At 41.9% G+C, this 24190-nt stretch overlaps 1 protein-coding gene across 1 annotated transcript in view; it reads left to right on the top strand.

Annotated features, from left to right (window-relative positions):
- Positions 1-17132: 17132 nt before the first annotated feature.
- actr10 (actin related protein 10) overlaps positions 17133-24190 on the top strand; it is a 31768-nt gene continuing 24710 nt past the window's right edge. Inside the window, exons 1-2 of the mRNA XM_072268089.1 lie at positions 17133-17461; positions 23390-23462. Coding sequence (XP_072124190.1) covers positions 17385-17461; positions 23390-23462 — 150 coding nt within the window. The 5' untranslated portion in view covers positions 17133-17384. The remainder of the gene's footprint in view (positions 17462-23389; positions 23463-24190) is intronic.

Raw genomic sequence — 24190 nt, 5'->3', positions numbered from 1 at the left:
CTGGTTACCCTCTTGCCTTTAATAAACATAAAATGCTTTGAGATTTTCCTCCATCTTGTCCACCTGTGCTATTTTGAGCCTCCCTTTGCCTAATATTTACCTTTCTCAGGTATCCAGCTCCCTACCTGAGGAGCCTCATGAGATTTTCTATGCTACTGTGGAGCCTTCCCTGCTTTCATTTCTTTATACGTGCTATATTCTTCCATTTATCCAAACCTTGATAACCCTGACATCCACTATTCCTTGTTCTTGTTCTTCCTACCTTCTACCATTTTGGGAACACAATGGCCCTGCATTTCAGGCCTTAATTTCCAGTTCATCGTCGTCTTCCACCATAATAGAATGGCCATTTATCTTTGTAGTGCTCTCCAACTTCCTACACTTTCCCAGCCAACTTCCCAAAACTATCACCATATGTCTAGTGGCACTATTTATGTACAGACTTAAAAGATTTCCTGGACGTACTGGACATCCTGGAAAATCTACTTTATGTCAGCTCTTCACACTGAGGTGATCACAGTTAATATTAGAGAAGCTGAAATCTTCTACTGTCCTTACCCCATTATTTTTACACTTTTCTGAGATTTCTAGAGTCATAGAGTCTCAGATCTATACAGTACAGATACAGTCCCTTTGGTCCATCGAGTCTATGTCAACCATAGTGTCCCCCCACCAAACCCAATTTCCAGGATTCAGCCTATATTGTTCTAAGCCTTGTCCTTCCATATACCTCCCTCAGTTCCTCTTAAATGATACTATCGTACAAACATGCCTCAACCATTTCCTCTGGCAGCTCATTCCATATAGTCCCCACCCTCTGCATGAAAATGTTACCCCTCAGGTCCCTTTCAATTCTTCCCCTCTCACCCCAAACCTATGCCCCCCTAGTTTTGGACTCCCCTTCCCTGGGGGAAGGACCATCCACCTTATCGATACACTCATAATTTTAAACACTTTTATAGCATCTCTCCTATAAGAGGCTAATAAAAACTGTACACTGTACTCCAAGTACGGCCTCACCAAAGTCCCAAGTCCTATACTCAGTGCCCTGACTGATGAAAGCCAACATGCCAAAAGCCTTCCTCACCAAAAATATTTTTACCTGGGCTGTAATAAAAGCTGATAATATTGGAATTGCTGTTGCATTTTTGCATGTACCCGCCATAAGGATGCTCAGAGCGCCCTCTAGTGGGCAGAATACCCTATTAACTTCTATGGAAAAAATAAAATACTGTGGATTTTGCTTCTAAGCTCTTTATTTTTAGAACCCATAAAAGTTATATTGACATAGTTAGCTTCCATGTCATTTCCAAAATAAAAATCTTAAAATCTGAAGGTAAAAGACCTTCCTTAATCAGTTCCTTGTTTACATATGTGGGGAAATCACAGAGTCATACACCAAAGAAACGAGCCCATTGGTTCATCTGGTCCAGCCTAGCTCATTCCATTTGCCAGCATTTGGCCCATACCTTCTAAACCTTTCTGTTCAATGTCCATGTCCAACTGTCTTTTTAAAGTTGCTACTGTCCTCCATCCGTAACCACTTCCTCTGGCAGCTTATTCCATGTACAGTACACTCCATCCTTTCTTAATAAAGGTTGCCCTTCAAGCCTCTATTAAATCTTTCCCCTCTCACCTTCAACCTCTACCAAGCTCTTGATTCCCCGAACCTGGAAAAAGATGACCTCTTAGTCTCCCACGTTGCAAGGAAAAATGTTCCAGCCTGTCCAACCTCTCCTTATAAAATCAGTCCCTTGAATCCCGGCAAAATTCTTGTAAACCTTTTCCGCACTCTTTCCAGTTGAATAACACACTTCCAAAGCAGAGTGTCCCAAAATGGAACACAATAATCCAAGTGCGTTCGCAGCAGTGTCGTGTACAACCACACCACAACCTCCCAATTTCCGTACTCATTGCCCATGATGCCCTCAAATTGTGTGCCTACGCAGATGGGTACAGTTAAGTTGCTGTGCATGGCTAAAAATTTGCTGAAGTAGAAGAGAAACTGAAGAAAAAAAAAGATTCAGTCAGCCTTGGCCCAAAAAAAAGCGATTGTCATCAAAAGAATAAAAATAGAAGTAGGAGTAGCTATCTTGGATAGAAAATTTCAAAGGTTCATCATCCTCTGTACAAAATTTATTTCTCATATTTTCTGAATGACTAACACCGTTTTGAGACCGTTGTTCTTGATGCTTTACACTCTGCATCAACCCCCTGTAAAGCTTCTAAATTCTAGAAACAATATTCTGCCTTACCTCTCCTCCTAGAGCAAATCTTTTATTCATGGGATCAGTATGATGAACCTTCAGAAGTCAATCTGGTGAAGAACCTGCCCCCCCCCCCCGTAATCCTTCCGTTCCATTTACTTTGATCACCTCTATGGGGCTCCCTATGCAAGGATGAATTTGCACCAACAGGGGTTTCAGGGAGGATTTACCAGATTGCTGGTTTGGCAGGTTTAACGCATAAGGGGAAATTAAACTAGTTTCTCATTCCGGAAGAATATATTTGTATTTTTTCCAGTGTAATGTAACTTTCTCAACTAAAACACTTGGCAATGTATCCAATCTTGGCAGTTCAATTTCACTTACCAGCTGAAGTTTTTAAAGAACATTTGTTTGAACTTTTTAGTCTTTTCCTTTCTTCCTGTGTGAACTGCATGCCTCAGATTTTAGAAATATAGAGTTATACAGCACAGAAACAGGCCCTTTGGCCTAACTCATTGTTGCTGACCAGAGTTTGGCGCAAGCATTAAACTTCCTTGGAACGACTAACAGAAACGTCATGATTAGTACAGATTCAGGCAGTCCCTGGGTTACAAACACCAGCTGATGAGCATCTCAACACGTGAATAAGCTCTCATAAAATTAATAAATTCAAAATCTGATGTATGTACATATGCTCATTCCCATGAAAGGCACATCTAGTTCCCTCTCTCGATCCACCTTTAACATTTGTTTTCTCTTATCAGTCTTGTGAACTTTTGATGCCCCCATTCATTACAATACTGTGAGGTATGGTTGTGATATCGAGTGACATTTGTGTATTTTCCAACTTAAGACAAATTTGATTTATGGATATCTCTAAAAACAACCGATTTGTTACCTGGGGCGGCCTGTAAATAATTATTGTGAAATCTGAGCTGCTCACTGTCAGATACATGATGATGAATGTGCCACCTTTTCTGCTGGACTCAATCAATACCGATTGGAGTAAATTGAAGCTTAGGATCAACTGAGGTTAACAAATGAAATTTGACCACATGAAGGAGAAATAATGACTGAGGCTACGTCCACACTAGACCCGATAAATCTGTAACCGAAGCTTTTTCTCTTCGTTTTGACCCTCCGTCCACACTGAAACAGCGTTTACCTCCCCCTGAAAACAGAGCTTTTCTGAAAGTTGAAGGTATATGGAGGGTGTGAAGACTTAACATGTCATCACCATAAACCAGTATTTAGAAAAGGATTTACAAATGGTCCTGTGGATAAGAAAAGTTACCCTAGAGGAGGATGAAATTTAAATTACTTTTCTGGGATGAGAATTCAAATGAGATTATTTTAGTCTTGGTGTATTGTTACAGAAGATTATCCATACTCAAGGCACATGGCTTTGGAATGAAAAGGTTAAAGCTGATATTGACAGTTTGATTGGGCACTTCAGTTAATCATGGATACTTGAGGCTTGCCTCTTGTTTTATTATCAACAATAAACTTGATCATTTTAATTATTACTGTTTTATTCAAAAGTCTGCATTAAAAACAAAGTTCAAAGTTCAAAAATTCAAAGCAAATTTATTATTAAAGTATGTAAATGTCATAATACACTACTCAGAGATTTATTTTCTTACAGGCATACACAGCAGAACAAAAAATACAACAGAAACAATGAAAAATTACACATTAAGACTGACAAGCTGGCTGCTTGGTTATGTGCAAAAGAAGTCAAACTGTGGAATTGCAAATAAAGAGCAAAGCATAAATAATTAAATAAGTAATACTGAGAACATGAGATGAAGTGTCCTTGAAAGTGAGTCCATAGGTTGTGGAATCAGTTCAGTGTTGCGGTGAGTGAAGTTACCCACACTGGATCCGAAGCCTACTGGTTGAAGGGTAATAACTATTCCTGAACCTGGGGGTGTGGGACAGGAGGAATGGAGACAGACTAGCTCCTATTGGCATCGATGGATCTGGGGTTGAGAGGGTGAACAGCTTTAAGTTCCTCGGCATAAACATCACCGAGGATCTCACGTGGTCTGTACACAACAGGCCTCTTTCACCTCAGACGGTTGAAGAAGTTTGGGGTGGGCCCCCAAATCCTAAGAACTTTCTACAGGGGCTCAATTGAGAGCACCCTGACTAGCTGCATCACTGCCTGGTATAGGAACCATACTTCCCACCATCGCAGGACTCTACAGAGAGTGGTGCGGACAGCCCAGTGCATCCGTAGATGTGAACTTCCCACTATTCAGGACATTAACAAAGATAGATGTGTAAAAAGGATCATTGGCGACCGGAGTCACCACAAATTGTTCCAGCTGCTACCATCCGGGAAACGGTATCGCAGCATAAAAACCAGGACCAACAGGCTCCGGGACAGCTTCTTCCACCAGGCCATCAGACTGATGAACTCATGCTGACACAACTGCATCTCTATGTTATACTAAATATCCTGTTATACATACTATTTATTATAAATTACTATAAATTGCAGATTGTACATTTAGACACTGACGTAATGTAAAGATTTTTACTCCTCATGTATATGAAGGATGTAAGTAATAAAGTCAATTCAATTCAATTCCTTCCCAATGACCAGTAGAGAGATTCTGGATATGAATCATTGCAATATCCTAAATATACTGCTCCCTTTTTAAAATTATATAATGATTTTGCAAATTTTAATCTGGTGCATAGATAAAATTTTATCTATTATTCAACGGTCTGGACTCTTTATCCATCATTATTCAATTAGTAACATTCTCACTTCAGAGCCAAAAACTCTAGGATCAGGTCCCTAGCTGTAGCTTTATGGATGTCTAGACTGGAGTACCGCTTTACAGATGAAGTAATGAACTAAGGCCTCAACTGTTCACTTGGGCATACAGTAATGAGCTCTTGGCAATTTTCCAAAGAGGAGAAGCATTATCCCTGTTGTCTTGCCATTATTTATTCCTCAATCAACACAATTTTAGAAAAATTGAATTTGTCATCTTTCACTTTGTGGGAACTTGCTGTCCACAATTTGGTGGCTAATTTTTATCAACAACTTCACTGTAAATCAATATGGCACATTCCAAAATTGAGTAATATGAATACACATATGATAAACAAAAATATTCAATTTACAAAAGAAAAGTTTATTTAGACATGACTTAATTAGGAAGAAGCTGACCGGAATTGCACTGAGAGCGGTAAGCGTAAAGGAGGGGGGCTTGCGGTTCTGGTAAATAACAGATGGTGCAATCCTGTTCATATTACGATCAAGGAATGTGTTTGTAGCCCGGATATTGAACTTTTTGCTGTTGGACTCCAGCCATATTATTTGCCAAGGGAAATCTCGCATGCAATTGTGGTTGTTGTGTACATCCCCCCCCCTCTGCCAACCCGACGTTGGCATGTAATATCATTTACACTGTCATAGCCAGATTACAAACCCAGCACCCGAGTGCCCTCATTACCATCTCGGCTGACTTCAACCATGTTACCATGGCTAGAACACTGCCCAACTTCACGCAGTATGTGAGCTGTACAACCAGAGGGGAGAGGACTCTGGATTTGATGTACGCTAACGTTAAGGATGCATACAGCTCCTCTCCCCTCCCCCCATTGGGAAGGTCAGATCACAACCTGGTGCATCTAAAACCCTGCCACGTGCCTCTGGTGAAGAGTAAACCTGCAACCTCGAGGACAGTGAGGAAATGGTCAGCGGAGGCTTATGAGGAGGTCTAGGGTTGTTTTGAGGTGACAGACTGGCAGGCACTCTGTGAGCCACATGGAGAGGACATTGATCACTGATTACATCAACTTCTGCGTGGACTGCAATGTTCTGACAAGAACTGTCCTTTGTTATTCAAATAACAAGCCATGGATAACAAAGGACATTAGGGACATCCTGAACGCTAAAAAGAGGGCGTTTAGAGATGGAAATAGGGAGGAGCTGAGGGCAATACAGAGGGACCTGAAAGCCAGGATCAGGAAGGCTAAAGACAGGTACAGGAGGAAGCTTGAGTGGAAACTCCAGCAGAACAACATAAGAGAGGTCTGGAGTAGGATGAGGAGCATCACCAGGTTCCGGCAAACTAGCAACAGAGGAGCTGAAGGTAGTGTGGATAGGGCCAACGAACTTAACCTGTTCTTTAACAGATTTGACATTGTGGCCCCTGCCCATCCCCCACATGAGTCATCTGTTGTCGGCCCCCAACCAACACATATTCCACTTTCCCCTCCTACCCCTCCTCACAGTCCCCCACCCTGCTCTCATGACTATACCCCTTCCCCACACGAAACCACCACAGTGGGCTTCACGGCTGAACAGGTGAGAAGACAGCTGAAACGCCTCAACCCAAGCAAGGCTGCAGGACTGGATGGTGTCAGTACCAGGGTGCTCAAAGCCGGTGCCCCTCAGCTATGTGGAGTACTTCGCCATGTCTTCAACCTGAGCCTGAGGCTCCAGAGGGTTCCTGTGCTGTGGAAGACGTCCTGCCTTGTCCCTGTGCCGAAGATGCCGCGCCCCAGCGGCCTCAATGACTACAGACCGGTGGCATTGACCTCCCACATCATGAAGACCCTGGAAAGACTTGTTCTGGAGTTGCTCCGGCCTATGGTCAGGCCACACTTAGATCCCCTCCAGTTCGTCTACCAGCCCCGACTAGGAGTTGAGGATGCCATCGTCTTCCTGCTGAACCGTGTCTACGCCCACCTGGACAAGCCAGCGAGCACTGTGAGGGTCATGTTTTTTGACTTCTCCAGTGCATTCAACACCATCCGCCCTGCTCTGCTGGGGGAGAAGCTGACAGCGATGCAGGTGGATGCTTCCCTGGTATCATGGATTCTTGATTACCTGACTGGCAGACCACAGTATGTGTGCTTGCAACACTGTGTGTCCAACAGAGTGATCAGCAGCACTGGGGCTCCACAGGGGACTGTCTTGTCTCCCTTTCTCTTCACCATTTACACCTCGGACTTCAACTACTGCACAGAGCCTTGTCATCTTCAGAAGTTTTCGGATGACTCTGCCATAGTTGGATGCATCAGCAAGGGAGATGAGGCTGAGTACAGGGCTACGGTAGGAAACTTTATCACATGGTGTGAGCGGAATTATCTGCAGCTTAATGTGAAAAAGACTAAGGAGCTGGTGGTAGACCTGAGGAGAGCTCAGGTACCGGTGACCCCTGTTTCCATCCAGGGGGTCAGTGTGGACATGGTGAAGGATTACAAATACCTGGGGATACGAATTGACCATAAACTGGACTGGTCAAAGAACACCGAGGCTGTCTATAAAAAGGGTCAGAGCCGTCTCTATTTCCTGAGGAGACTGAGGTCCTTTAACATCTGCCGGATGATGCTGAGGATGTTCTACGAGTCTGTGGTGGCCAGTGTGATCATGTTTGCTGTTGTGTGCTGGGACAGCAGACACTAACAGAATCAACAAACTCATTTGTAAGGCCAGTGATGTTGTGGGGATGGAACTGGACTCTCTGATGGTGGTGTCTGAAAAGAGGGTGCTGTCCAAGTTGCATGTCATCTTGGACAATGTCTCCCATCCACTACATAATGTACTGGGTGGGCACAGGAGTACATTCATCCAGAGACTCATTCCACCGAGATGCAGCACAGAGCGTCATAGGAAGTCATTCCTGCCTGTGGCCATCAAACTTTACAACTCCTCCCTTGGAGGGTCAGACACCCTGAGCCAATAGGCTGGTCCTGGACCTATTTCCTGGCATAATTTACATATTACTATTTAACTATTTATGGTTTTATTACTATTTAATTAATTATGGTGCAACCATAATGAAAACCAATTTCCCCCGGGATCAATAAAGTATGACTATGACTAAGAAGCTGTGGCTGTCAGCTGTAGTCTTGAACACAGTTTTATAGAAGGCCTTGTTTTAAAGATGGAGCCATATCTGTAATATTAAAGGATTATAGTTTGCTAAAATCATTAATGATCTGAATGGCCCTGAATTGGGTCCAATTCACAAACCTGCATTTGCAGAGTTTAACCACCTATCCTAAACTGTTATGGAGATCGAGGCCAAAACAATCTCATAATCTATATCTGGGTGACGTCCTCCCAGACTGAGACTTGGCTTTTGACAGTGTCCTTGCTGGTCACTGATATTTAAAAATTAAAGCTAAAGCTGGAGATTAATTTTAAGAAATCACACTCTAGCACTTAACTTTTGACTCGGGTTTGATAAACCATTGACATGACTGGGATTGTGCTTCTTATGCCAACCACTCTAAATGTAAAACTGAGGGCGAATTGCAGGTTATTATCTGCACTCTGCTCTGGACTCCGTGGTATCGAGAGCAGAAAGAGAAATTGAAAGTTGCATTACTCTCTTGTTTTAGCCAGTTCTCAGGTTATAAGCTGAATTTACATAAGAGTGACCTTTTTCCTTTGAATAATTGGATATCAACTAATTCTAACCTTCCTTTTAAAATTGTAAGAAACCAATTTACTTACTTAGGTATAACAATTACTAAAAATTATAAGTGCTTATTTAAAGAAAATTTTCTTACTCTATTGAATTATGTAAAAAGGACACTATCAAATTGGTCACCTCTTTCATTGTACAACACACATCAAAGTTGCTGGTGAACGCAGCAGGCCAAGCAGCATCTGTAGGAAGAGGTGCAGTCCATGTTTCAGGCCGAGACCCTTCGTCAGGACTAACTGAAGGAAGAGTGAGTAAGGGATTTGAAAGTTGGATGGGGAGGGGGAGATCCAAAATGATAGGAGAAGACAGGAGGGGGAGGGATGGAGCCAAGAGCTGGACAGGTGATTGGCAAAAGGGGATACAAGAGGATCATGGGACAGGAGGTCCGGGAAGAAAGACAAGGGGGGGGGGACCCAGAGGATGGGCAAGAGGTATATTCAGAGGGACAGAGGGAGAAAAAGGAGAGTGAGAGAAAGAATGTGTGCATAAAAATAAGTAACAGATGGGGTACAAGGGGGAGGTGGGGCCTAGCGGAAGTTAGAGAAGTCGATGTTCATGCCATCAGGTTGGAGGCTACCCAGACGGAATATAAGGTGTTGTTCCTCCCCCTCGTACCCCATCTGTTACTTATTTTTATGCACACATTCTTTCTCTCACTCTTCTTTTTCTCCCTCTGTCCCTCTGAATATACCTCTTGCCCATCCTCTGGGTTGCCCCCCCTCCTTGTCTTTCTTCCCGGACCTCCTGTCCCATGATCCTCTCGTATCCTCTTTTGCCTATCACCTGTCCAGCTCTTGGCTCTATCCCTCCCCCTCCTGTCTTCCCCTATCATTTTGGATCTCTCCCTCCCCCTCCAACTTTCAAATCCCTTACTCACTCTTCCTTCAGTTAGTCCTGACGAAGGGTCTCAGCCTGAAACGTGGACTGCACCTCTTCCTACAGATGCTGCTTGGCCTGCTGCGTTCACCAGCAACTTTGATGTGTGTTGCTTGAATTTCCAGCATCTGCAGAATTCCTGTTGTTTACCTCTTTCATTATCATAGATTGGTCGAATTAGTTGTATTAAAATGAATATTTTACCTAAATTTATATATCTTTTTCAGGCATTATCTGTTTTTATCCCAAAATCTTTTTTTGATTCTCTTGATTCTATTATATCATCCTATATGTGGAAAAATAAGTGTTCTAGACTAAACAAAATTCATCTTCAGAAAGCTAAAAAGAATGGAGGGCTAGCTTTACCAAACTTTAGGTTTTATTATTGGGCAGTTAATATACGCTATCTTACATTTTGGTTATATTACATTAATCGTGAGGATTGTCTGATGTGGGTTTCTTTAGAAGCTAACTCTGTTAATAAATTTTCTATTATTTCTCTTCTTGGATCCTCACTTCCTTTATCCCTGAGTAAGTTAACTGCTAATCTGGTAGTTAAACATACTATGAGAATTTGGGTACAATTCCAAAAATACTTTGGCTTATTGAGATTTTCTCTTTCCAGTCCCATTTTCTCTAATTATTTTTTTAAATCTTCTATGACAGATGTGGCTTTTAAAGAATGGGATAGATTAGGTATTAAATACTTCCAGGACTTGTTTGTGGAGGGAAGTTTCCTTTCGTTTGAGCAACTGTCAGCTAAATATAGCTTACCCAAAACTCACTTTTTTCGATACCTACAAATAAGAGACTTATCACGGTCTCAAATATGTACACTTCCTAAAAGTCCTGATAAGAATCTACTAGATATAATTTTTAATTTGAAACCTTTTTATAATGGATCTATATCAAATATTTATAATATGTTGCTGGGAATGAGAAGTGTTCCTTTAGATAAAATTAAAAATCTTTGGGAACAAGTCTTAAAGACTTCAATTTCTGAGGGAACTTGGAATGAGATTTTTAAATTGGTTAACACTTCATCGTTATGTGCCCGTCACTCTCTCCTTCAATTTAAAGTGGTCCATATGACCAAGGATAAGTTGTTTCACTTTTATTTGGATATATCTTCTTATTGTGATAAATGTAATAATGGAGAAGCTTCACTCATTCATATGTTTTGGACATGTCCGAGTCTTGAAAAATATTGGAAAGAAGTATTTCAAACCTTCACGAAATTTTTAAAGTAAATTTTAAGCCTAATCCTTTGACCGCTTTATTTGGTATTGTTGGAAGAAAGGATTCTTTTTGGAGGAAAGGATATTATTTTGGAGAAATCTGATTTGCACATTTTGGCTTTTATTTCTCTTATTGCTAGGAGGGCGCTCTTGCTTAAATGGAAAGATTCAGTCCCGCCCACACACATTCAATGGCTGCGTGATGTGATGTCATGTTTAAATTTAGAGAAGATTCGATGTTCAATTTCTGAATCTAATCAAGACTTCCAGACATTGTGGGGACCTTTTTTGAATTATTTTCAAAACCTTTAATTTGCCGTTAAAGCACAGATGATGTCTAATAATATACTTTTCTTCTTTCTTCTTCTTTACCAATCAGCTTTGGTCTTAGTGGTGGGTTAGATTTTTTTTCCATATAATAAATTTACTATACTGTATTTCAATATTATGAATTAATCAATTTGTATGATTATAGAGTAAAGAGTTTGTATGTGCGATTCTGTATAATATATTTGAGATATTTCTTTCTTGAACTCTGTATTCTCCTATGTAGAAAATCAATAAAAATATTGAAAAAGAAAGTTGCATTGCTGCCACCCCACCTCCAGTTTCCACCCTTCACTGCAAAAGCGTATAAGTGAAGAAGAGATAAAAAACGGAACGTAACCAGCGGTTACCAAACAACCCTAACCAAAGAAATGTAATTCACTCCCATTAAAACTTAGAGAGAACTATTGGTTATGTCAGGATTGCCAATAGTTTCCATTTTGCTCAAACAATGAATGAGGGAATAACTTTCTGCCCTTTCTCTATTTCCCTATATATTATATACCTACATGATTATTTGAATTATCTGCTGCATTAAGACAGCGACTACTTCTGGGCGGCAAAAAACAAATCAATAGAAACTACTATTTGCTTTATTAGTAACACTTTATTAATAATGACCAATGTTAAGGAGGAACATTGCCAATGAAAAGGCAAGCAGAGGCAAGTGGCAGAGGAGAGGGAGGCGCAGGCAACGCATGGCCATGACCAGCAGACACCGAGTGATGGTGGAGGCGCAGGGAAGGTCTGGTCATGGCCAGCAGACTCAAGACAGAGTTGTGGCATCCCCGAGAGCAAGGGAAGTCCTGATATCCCATCGACTTAAACACCGGACTTAATTAGAAAGGTCGGGTAAGGTCCAAGTTGTGGTGGTGGGGTCTGGGCCCCAGAGCAATCTGAGAGCGCGGAAAATCCCAGTGTTTGGACGCTTTAAGTGCTGGGACAGATTGAAAAGGCTTTTGTGTTGGGACTGGAGGCAAAGCGAGGGCCAGTTCTACTCACTGTTCTGCAATGCTTACTCAGCTCTCCGCTGAAGTCTTGCTACTTTTACTTGGCTTTGTGATGAACTAAGGGTGTTGCCCGCACCAGCTGCAGTGATGCCTGGCTTTGTGTCTTTCGTAAAACTCCAGTTCCGCAGCTATTTGCTTTCTTTTATTGTTTGCACGAGTTGTTTTTTTCTCTCTCTGCGTATTGGATGTTTGATGGTCATTTTTTAATCGGTTCTTTTGGGGCTCCTTTGTTTGTGCTGCCTGTAAGGAGACAGATATCAAAGTTGTATAATTATACATACTTTGATAATAAATGTACTTTGAACTTTGAAAGCCATAACTGGCTTAGTTTTCTATCTTAAGAGGCAATGAGTTTATGCATAACAAACTTGAATTCCAAAAAGGACAGGCTCCAGGACAGCTTCTTCCACTAGGCCATCAGACCGATTAACTCACGCTGATCTGAGTGTATTTCTATGCTATATTGACTGTTCTATTTATTATAAATTACTATGATTGCACATTGCACTTTAGACAGAGGCGTAACATAAAGATTTTTACTCCTCAAGTATGTGAAGGATGTAAGAAATAAAGTCAATAATATTCCATTTCTACCATTCTTAATTGCCCATGAAAGGTGGTGGCAAGTTGTCTTCTTAAACTCTTGCCTTTCTTAGTGCTGGGCCATGGAGTGTTAGAGCACAATGGGTGAGTAGCTGCAGTATATTGTTGTCGATAGTATACACTGCAGTATATACAGAGAAGGAAACAAACTCTCAAGGGATAAGATCAGAGCTTAGCTTTCCATTCAAGTCGAGTTTATTAGCATATGTGCAAATATGGTGAGGTACAGGGACAATGAAGAATTTGCTTGAAGCAGTATCACAAGCATTTAGGTTCAGACAACAGTAGATATTCATACATTAATATACTGTATGGCCTGCAGTATAATAAGGGACTACTTTATGTTGTAGGGACATGTCATTGCATGCACTATTAGGCGCGTATTGATCTGTACGTGTGTGCTGAGTTCGGTTTCTGTCAGTAAAGAACCATGAACCTTCACTCCCATCTCCGGTGTATTTATTAGTAGCATTGTTGTGTAACCAGGCCACATACACAACAAATTGATGATGAGGTTAATGAACCTACATGGTATCGGAACGCCGTGTTTTAGTTGATAACGACACTCAGAAGAAGAGTGCGAGGAACGAGCCAAGGAGTGGGAGGAGGAGGCAGAGTGAGGCCATGGGTCTGAAAGGAAGCAGGAGCATCGCTGGGGTTGGGAATGTTGGGAGACTAAGAGACACAGTCGAAGCCACAGCACGTCAAGGCGAGACCACAGCCGGCGCTGACCCCAGGGACTGAGGGTCTGCCCGCCCCAGAGGGGAGATAAAAAGGAACGACACACGTACATCTACACGGAGTGCGCTCGTGGCGCTAGCAAAAAGGACACGTGAGTCAAAAAGGAAAATAAGGGAAGAACGGGGCTTAATTAACATAACAAGGATGGTGATGATTGGAACCATTACAGCATTTGACTGGGCAACTTACATTGAAAGAGTAGAGTTATATTGTGAGGTTAACGATGTTAAGGATGAAAAGAAAGCCAGCGTCTTACTCAGTATTATGGGAGCAAAAACATACGGCCTTCTGTGGAGCTTGTTAACTCCTGAAAAGCCAGCTGACAAAACGTTCAAGCAAATAGTAGACTCTCCAACAACGTTTAAACCTCAAACCACTGGTCATTGCTAAAAGATTTAAATTTCACAATCGGAATCAGAGCAAAAATGAAAGCATTTCTGAATATTGTGCTGAATTGCGCAAATTATCAGAACATTGTCAATTTGGAGCTGGTTTATCAGACGCATTGAGGGACAGATTAGTGTGTGGCATGCACTGTGAAACCACCCGGAAAAAGCTTCTGTGTGAAAGAGACCTTACATTCGAGAAAGTGCTAAACATTGCAATATCAATGGAAACAGCAGCATGGGGTGCTTCCGAGATACAACAAAAATCTCTGGAACATGCCACAAATAAAATGTCACTGAACAGGAACGAAGGAAAGAAATGTTACCGTTGTGGGAACATGTCACATGACCCTGAGGACTGTTGGTTTAAAGACAAAGAATGCAGAAGCTGTGGCAGACAGGGCCACATTGGCAGAGTATGCAAAGCTAGTCAACAGCAGAAAAAGGGCAAAATACAGAGAAACAAGAAACCCCAGAAAGGAAAATACAACAATGTACACAAAATGAAAGAAAGCAGTTCTGATGAAAACGACTCAGACAAAAGTGAATTGTCCTGTCTGCAACTTCACAGCATGAAAGAGACAGATGATCGAAGAGTAATATGGATTACTCCACAAGTGGCAGGCGTGAGACTGAAAATGGAGTTGCACACAGGCTCAGCTTTAACAGTGATCTTTGTACACGACTACAAACGACTGTTTTCTCACATACCTCTGAAACGAACTAAACTACTGCTAAAGACTTAAACACGAGGAATTCTGCAGATGCTGGAAATTCAAGCAACACACATCAAAGTTGCTGGTGAATGCAGCAGACCAGGCAACATCTCTAGGAAGAGGTACAGTCGACGTTTCGGGCTGAGACCCTTCGTCAGGACTAACTGAACTCCCATCGAAGAGAAGATTTAAACTTCTTCAGTGTAGGCATCACGGAAGAGGCTGTCTTCTCCTATCATTTTGGATCTCCCCCTCCCCCTCCCACTTTCAAATCTCTTACTAGCTCTTCCTTCAGTTAGTCCTGACGAAGGGTCTCGGCCCGAAATGTCAACTGTACCTCTTCCTAGAGATGCTGCCTGGCCTGTTGCGTTCACCAGCAACTTTGATGTGTGTTGCTAAAGACTTACACAGGACAGAAAGTGCACCCCAAAGGTAAAATTAAAGTGATAGTGACCTACAGAGACAAAAAACAGCAGCTGAACGTCTATGTACTGAAAAATGGAGGATCACCGTTGCTGGGACGTGAATGGCTCAGGAAAATCCAGTTGGATTGGCACACCATCAAGGCACTAGATGTGGCAACAAAGGAGGGCAGCTCGGTGGGGAAGATGTCCACAGCTCTCCACTCACCTATTGTCGACTATTACAACGATGAGGAGGAGCTAGAGAGCATCGACAATGAGGACAAACGCAGTATCCGTGGCTGCGACTCAAATGAAGATACAGAGGATGCAAGGAAGACAGATATTGCCAATAAGTAGGATGACGAAGACTACCTGGAAGTAAAAGAGCAGATGTACCAGGAGTAATTGACACCTCTCAAAAGACAGCTACAGCAGTTACAGGAAGGCACTTTACAGGAGTATCAGAAAAGGATGAATAAACTAGGTGAATATGAAATGCGGAGCTTTTTCTGCAACTGGAGACAGAACAAGTTGAAAGGAATTATATTAAAGAGAAGAAAGCAGCAGTGAAGGAATCTGAAAATAAAAAGATTGAGTTAGAAGAAAAGAAGAAGATGATTGAGAATGAGAGGCTAACAATGGAACTCACAGGAGATTCTATGGAGGTAAAGCCAATAATGACTAGGAAACTAGGGAGGAGACCTAATGACCCTGTTCCAATTACAGACAGAAGATGAAAACCTGCACCTGCACAGTTAAATTACTCGTTAGCAGATGAACAGATAGTGGAAGATCTGCGACCTCTCAATAAGCTTAAATCTCCGAAAAGACCAGCACCTCCGTCTTCTCCTCTCCCCAGCGCTCCTGCTGAATCACCAGCACAAAGATATGAAGCACGAATAGAAGATGGAAAGTTATATTACGATAGGGGATGGTATCATAAAGGTCGGGCTATCTATTTGGAATCTAGGGAGAATACGAAGATTGGCTGTGTAATTAGCTCAGTTGGAACAAATGAGATATTGCTAAGGAAGACAGGTGATAGCACAAAGATGCATATATATGTAGGACAGCTGCACAGAGGAGTCTTCATTATACGGAGGCGATCTACTGCCTAGAACTCTTAGCAAGTTGGAGGCGCACATCTTCTTAACTCCCTATGCTCAGAGGTCAACTTTTCATTACTTTTATATGGAAATCTGTATTAAAACAAACAAATTTATTGACAGACGTTACCCAGACAGGCAGAGTAGACCCCCCTCCCGAGACTTGAGTTATAAATGAGTCTTAGACTAAAAGTAAAAAAAAAAGGCTTGTTATAATTTGATATTATTATGTTACTTTGTTGTGATTTGATATTATTAAGTTACTAAGTAAACAAATGGTAGGTGTTTGTATGTTAAGGGTAGACATATTTGTTTAGCTTAATGACCCAGTAAAAAAAGTTGATACACTACTAAAATAAAAGGGGAGGAGTGCACTGTACGGCCTACAGTATAATAAGGGACTACTTTATGTTGTAGGGATATGTCACTGCATTCGCTAATAGGCACGTATTGAGCATGTGCTATTAGGTGTGTATTGATCTGTACATGTATGCTGAGTTTGGTTTCTGCCAGTAAAGAACCATGAACCTTAGCTCCCATCTCCAGCGCTTTTATTAATAGCATTGTTGTGTAACCAAGCCACATACACAACAATTAAAGTTATGCAGGTTATACTACATTATACAAGGCAATGAAAGAAATTGAGGAAAACAAGACATTGGTGCAACAAAAAACAGTTAAGTCCACAGTAGTACAAGAGATGTTATGTTGCTAAGGTGTGGTTCGTTTATGGAGTCATTGAACAGCAATATTACTTATAACATGCACTCTGCTAAGCAATCATCACTACCTCACTGATCCAATTCGAGTTATATTTTTTAAAAAATGAAGCCATTTCGTTCGATAAGAAGTGCACTTGTATAAACATAAAATTGCAAGTTACAGCTAAACGTCGAGGAAAATCAATACATTGCTGGTCCTGTACATCCTTCACAAAATAACGCACTGCATTCAGCCATCCAACAACCCGCAGCCATCAGCAGGTTGAACTTGACACTCCAAAACTCCCGTTCCACGTGACGCTCCACACTCGCCTCAGATGCAAAGAGAAGCTGATCTTTTAGTCTACATTAGTGCCTGAAAAAGTCGAAAATTCTCGATAGTTAATCAAAAAAAATCATTGAGAAAGAACGCACACAAAGAGGAGAAGCTCTTGAGCAGTAGTGGAAAACGCAATCAGGCAGTAGGGAAGACAGATCAAGCGGAGGCTGAGGGTCCTGGGTGGGGTGGAGGACGGGGCCTACAGGTTCAGGCGGCTGCTGTTGTGGACGGTGTCTGCGGACCGGGGTGGGAGCGCAGCTGCAGCATGCCGCTGTTTGAAGGGCTGGGCACCGGGGGCGAGAAGACGGCTGTAGTGATCGATCTGGGAGCCGCATACACAAAGTGAGTCGCGGGATGCACGGAGGGTGGGCGCCTGTGGGTTAACACCGAATGGCCAGTACCCCTTTGTTTTCCAAATAATATATTAACATGAAACGTTATTGGAGACGGCGAAATTGGAAATGAATGGTAAAACCCGGGAGCATTTGCCACAGTTTCACCAGAGTGCGTTGTGCACAACTTATGGGCAATTGTTTATGATTCTCCCTGTTTGACACCGGTGTTATTTAACAGAGACCGGTTTAGTAAACATTACTGGATTTTGAATTTATTTTATCATAACGGGGTTTTCCAAGTTTATCGTTTTCTTTACGGAACATTTCGGTCCTGATTTTGAATGCAGTGACAATAGACAATAGACAATAGGTGCAGGAGTAGGTCATTCAGCCCTTCGAGCCAGCACCACCATTCACTGTGATCGTGGCTGATCGTCCGCAATCAGTACCCTTTTCCTGCCTTCTCCCCATATCCCAGTGGAAAGTGGTTGTTGAAAATTTAACTGAAATGTTAATTATCGCGATGAATAGCTATGTCAGTATGCTGTTTATTGACCATAACTCAGCATTTAGCACCATCATTCCCACAGTCCTGATCGAAAAGCTACAGAATCTGGGTCTCCGTACCTCCCTCTGCAACTAGATCCTTGGTTTCCTAACCAGCAGACCATAATCTGCGTGGATTGGAAATAACATTTCCACCTTGTTGACAATCAACACTGGCACACCTCAAGGATGCATCCTTAGCCCACTGCTCTACTCCCTCTGTACCATGAATGTGGCTAGCCATAGCTCAAATACCATCTGTAAATTTGTTGATGATACAACCAGTTTTGGCAGAATCTCCAATAGTGACAAGAGGATGACAAAGCGTGAGCTAGTTGTGTGTTGTAGTAGCAACAACCTTGCACTCAACATTGTGGACTTCAGAAGGGGTAAGACAAGGGAACACAAACCAATCCTCATAGAGGGATCAGAAGTGGAGAGAGTGAGCAGTTTCAAGTTCCTGGGTGTCATATCTCTGAGTACCTAACCTGAATGCAACAATGCTGCAGCTATAAAGAGAGCAGAACAGCGGCTATATTTTATTAGGAGTTTGAGGAGATTTGGGCTGTCACCTAAAACACTTGAAAACTTCTAAAGATGTACCGTGGAGAGCATTCTGACAGGCTGCATCACTGTCCGATATGGGGAGGCCAACTGCACAAGATTGAAGTAAGTTGTAAAATTAGTCAGCTCTATTATGAGTTCTAGCCTCTGTAGTAGCCAAGGTATCTTCAAGAAGCAGTGCCTGAGGAAGGTGGTGTCCATTGCTAAGGACCCCCACCACCCAGGACATGCCCTCTTTGCATTGTTACCATCAGGAAGGTGGTACAGAAGCCTGAAGACGCACACTCAGCAATTCAGGAACAGCTTCTTCCCCTCAGCCATCCAAGTTCTAAATAGACATTGAACCCATGAACACTACATCGACTACTTTTTATTTCTGTTTTTGTACTACTTATTTAATTTAACTATTTTATATATACATATTTTTAAATTTTATATATATATATGCACATTTAATGTAATTCAGTTTTTTCCTATATTTATCATGTATTGCATTGTACTGCTGCTGCAAAGTTAACAAATTTCACGCCATATGCCGGTGATATTAAATCTGATTCTGATTCTAAATAAAGTTTTGAACTATTAGTAGCGACATTACTGGAGGAAATTCTGACACATGTGATCTGCCAGCACTTGGATTGACAGAGTCTGATTAAGAGTCCGCGTAGCTTTGTGTGTAGAAAGCCGTAGGTGGTGAATGTTTCATGGGTTTTCAAGGAGCTAACTGAAAAGGTAGATGACCGTTCGGTCTGTTTGAACATTTGCAATGCTTTCGACTAGATTCTGCTGGTTTGGAAGGTTAGGTTGCTTGTGGATCCAGGGTGAGCTGGTTTGATGGATTGAAAATTGACATGGAGGTAGGAAGTGGGAGGAGGTAACTGAAGACTTTCTCAGAATGGAAGCTGGCAGCTTGTGTGCCGTGGGGGTTGATGTTGGAACCCTTGTTATTTGGAGGTTTTGTTGACCGTGAGCAAGGTTATCGTAAATTACAGGGGGATCTTGATCAGTTAGGGAAGTGGGCTGAGGAGTGCAAGTGAATTTTAATACAGTTAAGTGTGAGGTGATGTGCTTTAGAAGGTCAAACCAGCATAGGACTTACTTGTACTATGAATGGTAATAGGAAGTGTAATGGAATAGAAGGACCTAGGAATAGAAGTGCATAGTTCATTGAAAGCAGTGTCACTGGTAAGGTGATGGAAAAGACATATTTAGTGTGCTGACATTTAGCAGACGGGGTGGGGGGGGGGGAGGAGCAGCATCTTAAATTCAGTCTGGATAGCCTCCAACCTGAGGTATCAATATGATTTTTCCTTATGGTAAACAAAATCCATCCATCCCCCCTCTATTCCCTACTCTGACCTTTTACCTCTTCTCACCTGCCTATTACTTCCCTTTCTCCTATGATCCATTCCAGATTCCAATTTCTCCAGCCTTTGACCCTTCCTACTCACCTGGCTTCACCTATCACCTTCCAGCTAACCTCCTTCCCCTCCCCCCACCTCTATATTCTGGCATCTTCTCCCTTCCTTCTCAGTTCTGAAGAAGGGTCTTGGCCCATAACATTGACTATCTATTTATTTCCACCGATGCTGAGTTCCTGAAGCATTTCGTGTGTGTTGCTTTGGATTTCCAGCATATGCAGACTTTCTTGTGTTTATTGAGTATAGGAGTCAGGACATCATGTTATGGTGGTATAAGTCATTAGTGAGGCCGCACTTGGAGTACTGCATACTGTTTTGGCTACCGTGTGGAAAGAGTGCAGAAAAGATTTGTGAGAATGTTGCCAGGACTAGTGTGCCTGAGATTGGCCAGGTTAGATCTTTCTTTGTAGGAGAATGGGAGGGCAACCTTGCCTATGCCTCTCAAAGTTTTAAACATTTCTGTGGGTTGGATGTTGGCAGACCTTTTTTTTCCCAGGGAGGGGAGTTTAAAACTAGGAAGCATAGATTTAAGGTGAGAGGATAAGATTTAAAAATGATCTGCAGGGCATCTCTTTCTATGCAGAGGTGGTGAGTATGTGGAACAAGCTGACAGAGGAAGTGTTTGAAGCAGGTTTTCTAGGAGCCATGTATCTATTTTATGTCTGTATTTTGTGTTGCACATTTATTATGGGTAATTTGCGGTAGAAGCAAATGAGTATAGCTGCGTGTTCTTGCTTTGTTCAGTTGAGAGGGAGTGAGCTGGGGGTAATTTTTTTTTGTTGACTGCTTATTTTGCTTAGTTATGCATAATTACACTAATTTGAACACTAATTGCTTTTAATTCATTAAATCGCTAATTTAGTTTTGTTAGTTTTATATCGTCGTGCAATTGTCTTTGCTGGTTTCATAATAAGGGATCGAATAGAACTCAGTTACTTGGAAGTGCACTGTGCAGTGTCAAATCCCATACTCGGTCTCTCAGCGATTTTAGTATAATGGTTTTATAATAAGTTTTAGTATAATAGTGTCATTTAAGAAACACTTGGAGGGGTGGGGCTGAGAGAGATACAGTCGGAACAAGAGAAATCGGGACTAACTGAGTGGCACCATAATTGAAGTTGCTGGTGAACACAGCAGGCCAGGCAGCATCTCTAGGAAGAGGTACAGTCGACGTTTCAGGCCGAGCCCTTTCGACGGCCTGCTGCGTTCACCAGCAACTTTGATGTGTGTTGCTTGAATTTCCAGCATCTGCAGAATTTCTCGTGTTGGCACCATAATTGGTATGGACTCATTGGGCCAAAGAGTCTGTGACCATGCTGAATTACTCTATGACTTTATGACCCCAATTGTAACTTAATTAAATTGTCCTATTCTTTACTTTGGAAATCAAGACACCAACTAACTACCTTACCAATATACCTCAAAAAAGAGCTTTGTAATCATGTTTTCAAAAAGCAGTTTTGATTCTGTCAGTCATATTGAACGTTTTCTTCTGGCACCTTCACCATGTCCTTCAGATAACACATTCTAACATTGAAGTGGGAGAGGTGGGAGTTGTGCGAGGAGCAGATGGAAAATTTAGTATTGAAAATCTCCATAACAAATAAGTAGTTCAGAGTTCAGAATAAGGCTATGTATGTGGGGGAGGGAGTTATGAACAGGGCAGATGGAAGATCCAGTACTGAAAATATATATTAGCAAAAGAGGGTTAGGGTATTCATTTTGTTTAAATTGGTATTCTTTTGCAAAGAAGTGTTGTGCCATCACCAGTGTACTGTAATTCTTGCATTGCACTGTTCATGTGTTAGTCAGGTATGGTAGTTAGCAATTTCAGATACAGATTTCCCCCGCCATCCGAAGGTAGAGCGTTCCTATGAAACGGTTTGTAAGCCGAAATGTTGTAAAGCGAAGAAGCAATTACCGTTTATTTATATGGGAAAATTTTGTGAGCGTTCACAGACCCAAAAATAACCTACCAAATCATGCCAAATAACACATAAAACCTAAAATAACAGTAACATATAGTAAAAGCAGGAATGATACGATTAATACACAGCCTGTATAAAGTAGAAATACTTTTCCACGATCATTGCCTGAACTGTTCTCCATAGCAAAAATCTCACGCAAGCACCGTCGGCAGAAAATCTCACGCAAGCGCTCTCCAGTAACCTTTAAGCTATGAAGCTGCCAAATCATACCAAATAACACGTAAAAATACACAGCCAATATAAAGTAGAAATAATGTATGTACAGTGTAGTATCACTTATGGGAATCGGGAAGATAGCTTGCCGAGCACACTGTTGATGGTGTGTTAGACTGAGTTGGAGTTTGGGTGGTGCAGTGGCCCCCACCCTCTAGGCCGCCGAGCGATACATTGCCGCAAAGCATGCAGGGATACAGCGGTAGCTGGGAGGCACACAGCACATCCTTAAGAAAAAAGCCGAAATAAACAAGCTAATTAATTAGGTGCCGCCCAACACGTAATTGTCGGCCCAGATCAGTGCCATTTGCCGATTGCATCGCCTTTGATCTGGGCCGACATTTACGTGTGGGGCGGCACCTAATTAATTAGCATGTTTGCCTGTGTGCCTCCCGGCTACCATTGCATTCACCACGAATCAGTATCTGTCCGTGGCCCGGGGGTTAGGGTGGTGGGACACTGGGGTGTCATCTCGTCATCTTCTATCTCTGCCTGCCTCGATGTCGAAGGTCGAGGTTCATTGTCTGCTGTGGCTGATGTGGAAGGCTTGCTTGGCTGCTGAACCTCACGCAATTTTCTATCACACAGTTCTTTGTAAGGACTCAAACCATCCAGCAAATATCCCCTAAACTGACGTACCCTTTCAAAATTAAAGTCGTACTTTATCATTACTTATTTGGTTTCAATTGTTATCCTTTTTTCTTCCAATTGCATCAGCTCTTCATTTGTCAGTTCTTGGTCATGGAATGCCAAAACCTCTTCAACATCATGTTCGTCAGCTTCCACAAGCCAAACTCACGTTGTCCTTACTTCGTTCACTACAATCAAAATGCTTAATTGTGTCTAGTTTTACACTAAGTGTAACACCCTTACGAGCTCTTTCAGGCTTTTCCGATACCTTAGAACTCACCTTGCAAACAGCTGCTCACAGGCTCGTGTTTAAGCAATGCCAGCGAGAATGCTGTTCCGAATCCGGGGGAGAGTGGCTGCTCGGGGTGCACGCTGCCTTTTATCGCGTGCTGATTTTTTCGCAGGCTGATTTTTAATCGCGCACTGATTTTATTTTTCGTAACAGTGAAAACACCTTCTGAAAGCGAAAACAGGGTACTAATGTAGGTCTTTCGTAACAGTGAGGTTTCGTAAAGCGAACGTTCGAAAAGCGGGGGACACCTGTACATTGAACATTTTTTCTTCAATCTCTAGATGTGGTTTTGCAGGAGAAACTGGACCAAGATGCATTATCCCCAGTGAAATCAAGAAGCCAGGTGTATCCCAGGTAAGTTTTTCACCTCTATATTCTTTTAGTGTGAGAAGTTGCACACAAAAACAATATTTATAGTAACCTTGGAAACTAGACATTTTTAAGTTGCTTGCCATTTCAAACTTTGCATTTTTATCAAAACAACTGTATTTTTAATATCATTAGTTATTCATTTAATTTTGCCTACTCATGTTGGATAACGTTAACATACACACCAGCACAGAATTTGGAAATGTGATTTTTTTTTTTGTGTAGACTTGTGTCAGCAATCATAAAAATGATTATAACCTTGTAACCTACAACAATCTTCTACACCACCACCAACCGTCATGTCATCAGCAAACTTACTAACCCACCCTTCCACTTCCTCATCTAAATCATTTATAAAAATAACAAAGAGCAGGGGTCCCAGAACAGATCCCTGCAGAACACCACTCGTCATGGACCTGTCAACAGAATACACTCTCTTCACTACCACCCTCTGCCTTGTGAACACTTTCATCAATTTGTTTTATCTCTTCCTTGAAAAAAATCAGTCAGGCTTGTGATACACAACCTGCCCCTTACAAAACCATGTTAATTATCCGTAATCAAACTATGCTTCTCCAAATGCTTGTAACTTCTGTCTCTAAGAATCCTTTCCAGTAGTTTGCTCACCACTAATGTAAGACTCACTGGTCTATAATTCCCAGCATCATCTCTATTACCTTTTTTGAACAAATGAATAACATTTGCCATCCTAC

This window comes from Mobula birostris, chromosome 1 (assembly GCF_030028105.1).
Source record: "Mobula birostris isolate sMobBir1 chromosome 1, sMobBir1.hap1, whole genome shotgun sequence".
Lineage (NCBI taxonomy): Eukaryota > Metazoa > Chordata > Chondrichthyes > Myliobatiformes > Myliobatidae > Mobula > Mobula birostris.
This window is presented reverse-complemented; position numbering and strand designations above follow the sequence as displayed.